At 46.2% G+C, this 6886-nt stretch overlaps 1 protein-coding gene across 1 annotated transcript; it reads left to right on the top strand.

Moving 5' to 3' along the window:
- The first annotated feature begins 1680 nt into the window (after positions 1 to 1680).
- Positions 1681 to 4732, top strand: LOC307090781 (uncharacterized protein). The gene is made up of 2 exons (XM_079757548.1): positions 1681 to 2356; positions 4359 to 4732. Exon 1 carries the CDS (start codon positions 1789 to 1791, stop codon positions 2347 to 2349), a length of 561 nt encoding a protein of 186 aa, XP_079613674.1. The 5' UTR covers positions 1681 to 1788; the 3' UTR covers positions 2350 to 2356; positions 4359 to 4732.
- Positions 4733 to 6886: the final 2154 nt, after the last annotated feature.

Below are 6886 nucleotides of genomic sequence, written 5' to 3'. Positions count from 1 at the left end.
TAGAAAGGAGTAGAATAGAATAGAATAGAATAGAATTGAATTGAATTGAATTGAATCGAATCAAATTGAATTGAATAGAATAGACAGTGGGTCATCAGAGAGATGCCTTGCAGGTATCATTTTGGAGCGCATTTGTTCCAAAATGATGTGATCTCATTTGGCTACGAAGTGATTCTCTCTCTTGGAGAAACCGTCTTCCATGCTGAACATAAGCAGCCTACATTTGATAAAGCGTCCATCCTACGGCTACACTAACCCCAACGGAGAAGGCAAACAATAGAGCACTTGTTTCGTAAAGCTCTGCTCGTCGGGCCAACGTACCCTCAGTGGAACGGCTGGGTGACTCCTAACCAACTCGTTTGTGTGGTTAAACTGTTCTTGGGGGACCTGGCACTGGGGTGCGTCCTAAATTCTGCATTGCAGCACCACTGCAGGTTTACAACTTTAACCTCAGGGATGTGCTTCTCCAGCTGAGAGTAATAGGCGAGCAGGAGACAGCCACATCGCCCAGAGAGAGGGATCTTAGCCTAAACTCTGTCAGTGTGTGTGTTTGTACACGTGCACGTGTTCATGAATGTGAGGAGTGTGTTTGTGTCTGTGTGTGTGTGTACACATGCATGTGTGCGTGTTCATGAATGCGAGGGGTGTGTGTGTGTGTGTGTGTGTGTGTGTGTGTGTGTGTGTGTGTGTGCGTGTGCGTGTCTGTGTGTCTCTGTGGGTTTATGTGTACGTCCGTTGTTTAGGAATTAACTATTTTCAAAAGATTTTTTAATGATATTCGAGAAAGACGATGTTTTCACTGACTTTCAATTATCCGGTTTGCGGGTTAAGCCATCGGTTAAGCAATGCACTGTTTCCAGTAACTCGCTTTATTGGGCGGGCTGAGGCTCCGTCGTGGAGCCGTGGACCACTGGCGCTCTCTGCAGGCCATTCGTATATATCCATCATCACATCGCCTTTTAGTAAATTAGCCTGAAAGCCAGGCAGGACACTCGACTTCGTGGTTATCAAATGTTTTATATTAGTCACGAGAAAGGACGGAAGTAAACACTTTGGGAACATTGAACTGTGGACGTGTTTAGAGGCCTGGAAGCTACGTTTTTCCCACTTTGATTACGATCTGTGTGTATAAGGCAAGATAGCGATCTTCCCTGTGTTCCTCTGCATCTCTTTCATTACATTTCCGAACTCTGTGTCCTCTCTGTCTCTCCAGTTCCGAATGTGTATCTTTATATCACCAGAGCTCTGCGTTGGCAGTGGCCTCCTCGTAGTTGTCCGTTTGGCAGTGTAAAGGGGCCTGAATGTTAATAAGAAATGGAAACAGATGCCAGTAAGGTTTTCCTGAATGATAACTTTTATGAGCCAAGGAAATCGAATTCGTGAAACGAGGGAACAAAATCACCAACTGATCAAATATGATTAGGTTAAAACTATCTGGGTGATAACATAACGTTTACAACATTTAAAAATGAGTCAACTTTTATCTGTTTATGTTTACAAAAGGTTATACGCCTAGTAGGGCGCATAGCCCTATTTATGATCATGATTATTATTATTATGAGCCGTGTGAGTGGACGGTCCTAACTGAGGCACGAGCCTTTTTTACGACCCCTTGGGGCCGTGACGTCATATAAAGGTGGGTCCCGCGCACAGGTGTGTCCGCGGCAGGTTGGTTAGCAGGTAGGTAGGTTCGCTCAGGTGAAGAAATGTGCGTCCTGGTGGAAACACCATTCGTGTTCCCCCGCGGCGCCGCTACTTGAGCTCATGTGATCTAGCCCCGGCCCGGGCATGGCGCACAAGTTCGTGGGCAAATGCGTGCCGCTGTTCGTTCTCGCCGTGGTCTTCGACGTGCTGGGTCTGATCGTGCTCCTGGTCGGCGTGTTCGGGAACCTCAACCTGGACGGGTTGTTTTACGGGGATTTCCTCATCTACACCGGCTCCCTCGTTATCTTCGTCAGCCTGTTTTGGTGGATCATGTGGTACACTGGCAACGTCTCGGCGTACCCCTCCATCGACCGGGGCTCCCTGGACGTGGACCTGATGCACTGGGCCAGGAAGGTGTCTCAGAAGCTCACGTTGGAATCGGCCGAGAAGAAGAAGATGAAGATGAAGAACGGGGAGTCTGGGGCGAAGGGGGTGCTAGAGGGGACGGCACCGCCGGGGGGGGTCAACACGGTGGCCCGGGTCTCCTGGGACAACAGCACGCTGTCCCAGGGCCAGCACAACAAAGGGTTCGAGGCGTACCCTGAGCACATGCCCTCCGAGAAAACGCTGGAGATGGGCATCTTCCAAAGCCCTGACGTGTCTGCACATACGGCGGGCGGTGGGAATGCCTTCGGGTTCGTCTGAACAGATGGTGAGTATCCCCCCTCCTCCCCAAACAAAGTAGTTCTGCTCGCCATAAGCCACCATAACACGCGCTCCTTTCCGTCCGCTCACCTGAAGCATCCCTGGCTCTCAGATGTTATCTGTAGGACAATCATGCCCACACAAAAGTGTGGGGATTACTTCTCTAAAAGCAGCCCAGTGACACGAATAATAAACGGGTTGACTGGAAGCAGCACGCACCAGCTCATGATAACGCCACGTCTCACTCGTGTTGTGCTTCCTCACACTGTTACGCAGCCCTGCACTCTTTCCTCATTTTGTATTTTTTTTTATAGCCTACCACACAGGGTGTTTCTAGACGCAGTCCCCCTGCGCCCCCTATTTCACTGTTAATTATGCCCTAATTGTGTAACGCCGCACAGGGTTTTTGACTGATGACATTATGAAACGCAAGGCTGACAGAGAATTACTAGAGCAGACGCCCAACCGAGAGGTCTTAACTTAACTGTATATATATATATATATATATATTAAGAAAATGGTAGAAATCTTCAGTGGCCCGTGGCAGCTTTTAATTAATGAGCTTGGTCGTTGCTGTTCGCCCTCTTTCCACTTCTGCATTATTCTAGCCGTCGGTTAGCGGTGGCTTATAACAAGGTGTCGCGCCAGACGCCCGCTGGGGCAAAGGGCTCAATTGCATTTTAATGGAACTCAGAAGCACTTATCGATTCCACGGAATTGAGTGTGTGTGGTGGTCCCCCTCCGTCCCCACCCCCAGCAGGAATTATACCAGGCTTCCCCTCTCCCGCTTGTTTCAGTTACATAACGGTAATGCGTTTTAGTTTGCTTTTTCCTCTTCAACATAGAGCTAATGGCGTTTGAATATATGGAAAACTTTGAAACGGTCGAGGTGGAAACCAAAAGGAAATGACGACACTGTGGCTCAATATTTCTGTAAATTTGATTATATGGGATTTTGTCTTGGGTCAAAGTGCGTTTTGCCATCAAACACGCAGTGTGTGTGCATGTGTGTGTGTGTGTGTGGTTTTTTTTTATCACCTTTTTATTATCTCCTAATGACTAAAGTCTGACTCCACCTCAAAGGACAACAAGGCATCTGTTGCACAACAGTATGACACGGCCCAGACTCCCTGCCCCTCTCTGATTAGATATGACAGCCTCCTGCTCTGGGTAAATATTAGCCATCGTAATGTATGAAAGGCTTAGCAGGAGTTATCAAAACCATATTTTCTCAGCAAACAGGGGAATGTCAAGGCACAAAGAAAAAGCATGCTTAGTGGTAGTGCTAACACGCCGTCCTTTTATATGTTGGTCTTAGGAGTTACTGCTACAATGCAACAAGAAAATCCCACGATATCTCTAAGCAAGCTGATGATTATCGTAGCCGTATGCGGGATTTGCCGTTCTTGCACAATAGGCTCTCATGAAGTCAGCCCTAATGACTTTGCCACTTTATTCGAAACGATGCAGCGGAATATGACAAATATTGACCCACTGTTAGCCGAGATTAGTCAGGTCAAGCTGTTCAATATTCGTTGCGGTCTTGGATTTCTTCTGTCGTTGTTCATTGTTCTTTTTGAGGGCCACATACACACACACACACACACACACACACACACACACACACACACACACACACACACACACACACACACACACACACACACACACACACACACACACACACACCCCTGTGTGCGTGGATGAAATACGAACTCTAGTCTTGATGTGCTTAAGTAGGGCATTGGTTGGTTGTGGAGTGTCAACTGTAAATATAAAGCGTAAAACCTGAACCTACCACTATTCTCTGACCACAATGGTTCAAAGAATGATGAGATGATGAAACGCAGGTGTCGGGTTGTGCTGGGATTTATGTCTGTTTTTATCAGCCAGCTATCACAGATATCGTCGTTTCTAGCACCCACTTTTGAAATACGTGCAATGCCTTGTAGTTGGTTGAATTTGTTTTTATTATTATTAAATTATTTTCTTCCTCTGCCTTTCTTTAGGGGCTGGTCTGGACCTCTGAGTATCATGGACAGACCCCATGTGGCTATCCCCACACATCCGGTATTCCAGATGGAAACCTTTTACCCATGACACTTTATCACACGACTTGTATTTCATTCAGGGAGAAGCCCATCGCTAATTGTAAACCGCTGGGCTGTGCACAATAGGGGAAAATGAAAGCTCATTATATTTTTGGTGTAATGTTTGTACATAGTAAATTTCTATATTTTTTATGCACTGACTCTTTTGCTTTGAATAAAAGCTTTCATATAAAAATTTAAAAGGATACTTTTAGGTGAGTCAGTGACTAATATTGTCTGCCTCCTTTTTTTGTGTAATGTTTGTAAATAGTAAATTTCTATATTTTTTTTTATACACTGACTCTTTTTGCTTTGAATAAAAGCTTTCATACAAACTTAGACGTGGATACTTTTTGGTGAGTCTGTGGTGAATATTGTCTGCATGACACTGACCTCATTTCCAGCCATTCTCATCCCACAATGCTGTGACTAGGGTGCTCCAAATGAATGTTATTGGCCGAGAGCGAGAGAAGGGGCGGGACCAAGAGAGGGATATCCATTTCTATTACGGACCAGGATTACACTACAATAAATCACTCTCGGCCTAGAAGGACAGTGTAATTTGGATAATTATTAGATGACAACATTGGGTTTATGGTTTGATGGCAGATAACAGCAGGTTTTCCCTTGCACTGTGCTTGTGTTTCAAAACTATTTTCTACGTCCTTCCTTATGGCTCTTTAACATTGTGCAAAGCTGCTTCAATGTCATTAAAAGCATAGGGCCCTCCAACCTTCTCATTTGCTTCATGGCTGTACGTATAATGACATAGGACGTGTCCCCTATTGCTGACACTTTCCCTACAAATCTGGTTTCCTACATAGTATTTCTGGCATCTCCATTTTGTAACGCTGTTTGACATCCTTCAATGAAAACTGGTTTCCATTACGGGACATTGCATGGATATAAGTGCATCAGTTGCACACTTAGTTATGATGCATAACGGTTGTAAAGTAGAGCATGATATAGGGAACCAGATTTGTACACTCCAACCTTTGGGCAACACCACACACTGGCCCACGACTCGAGTTCCTTGGTGTAGGTCTGTTGTGTGTCTTCCGTCGACTCTGGTACAATGGTTGAGGTGAAGTTTAAAGACCCTATGAAGGAATGCTCGAAGCAAAGGTCCTATGACGCATTCGTCAGATGCTTTGATGGCCTATCAAGAGTTCCACATCGACCTCCGATCGTTTATTACGTTTAGTTTGATCAAGAAGCCACAAGGGTTCCTGGTTGAGAACATGAGGTGTACGTTTCCCTTTGCCCACCTGTGGTCTTTAAGATAAGGCCTCTGGATCTGTACTACTTTTACAAGATGAAGGTGTGTCAAAATGACCTGCACACGGATCCAGAGATAAAATCAAAATTTCCGCCACAGTTCAGACGTTCACGCGTTCACTGTCGCACAGAAATATGCATAATGAGCAGGCTAGGAATGTAGACGAACCACCTTTAAAACTATTGTCTTCCTTATCAATCTCACAGTCAAACGAAACAGCTAACCCACAGACTGCCGGCAAACCTGCTATGCTGCGAACACACGTGAAATTCACTTGAGGAATCTGTTCAAAATTCAACATTCGAGTTGTGGCTTTTCCTCTATAACAATTTTTCCGGTCATGGATTACGCCGCCTACGTCGGACGCTGCCTTGGCATCTTCCTGGTGGCCATTCTCCTGGACGCGGTGGGTCTCATACTGCTCTTCATCGGCATCTTCGCTCCGGTTAACTTTGGGGACTTCCTCGTCTTCACGGGGCCTCTGCTGATCTTCATCAGCCTGGGCCTCTGGATCCTGTGGTACCTGGGGAACATCGAGGTCCCCCTGGAGGAGCTGGTCCCTGTGAAGCCGGCTGTGGAGGCGGTGGTCACCTTTGGGGCCGCCAACTTGAAACCAGCAGCAGGTCGCTCGCACCTCCTACAGAAGGAGTTCTGGACAGAATTATAGGCTTTATAAGGAATTGTTGCCTTTTCCGCCGTTCATGAATACGCTGAACTATTTCCATTTGACACGGTGTCCGGTGTATCAGTTTTACTTTTCCCTGGTTGTGCACAGGTTTAAGTCGAGGTGTTTGGCATTGACACACACTGGGATGTTTGTTCAATTTTAAAGAAGCACAAACATGGAGGACCCCAAAATCAGATGTTATTTCATCATCCATCATCCCAGTTGGAAGCACTGGAAAATAACATGGGATGGAGCCGTGTTACCGTTCTTTAAAGACACACAAATGCACCAGATTTGAGGTCATCCACCTAACACCTCCACCGCAGGGGGGGATTAACTATTCATTCCGTGTGTGTTAACATACAGGAGCTGGGTGCGGGAAGTGGAGGGAATTTTCCCTGTGATGATTTTCCTTTCGTGAAATCTGAGTGTCGCCACCGAAGCTCTTCAGCCAAAACCCGTCAAACCAGGTTGAGTCTGATACCCGCTGCTGGATGCTAT

The sequence above is a fragment of the Pollachius pollachius genome, assembly GCF_949987615.1.
Source record: "Pollachius pollachius genome assembly, chromosome: 19".
Classification (NCBI taxonomy): Eukaryota; Metazoa; Chordata; class Actinopteri; order Gadiformes; family Gadidae; genus Pollachius; species Pollachius pollachius.
Note: the sequence above shows the minus strand (reverse complement) of the source record. Positions and strands in the feature narration are given on the sequence as shown.

What these genes read in the sequence shown, in the direction of transcription:
- LOC307090781 (XM_079757548.1), top strand. Translation starts at nt 1,789, where the DNA reads ATGGCGCACAAGTTCGTGGGCAAATGCGTGCCGCTGTTCGTTCTCGCC.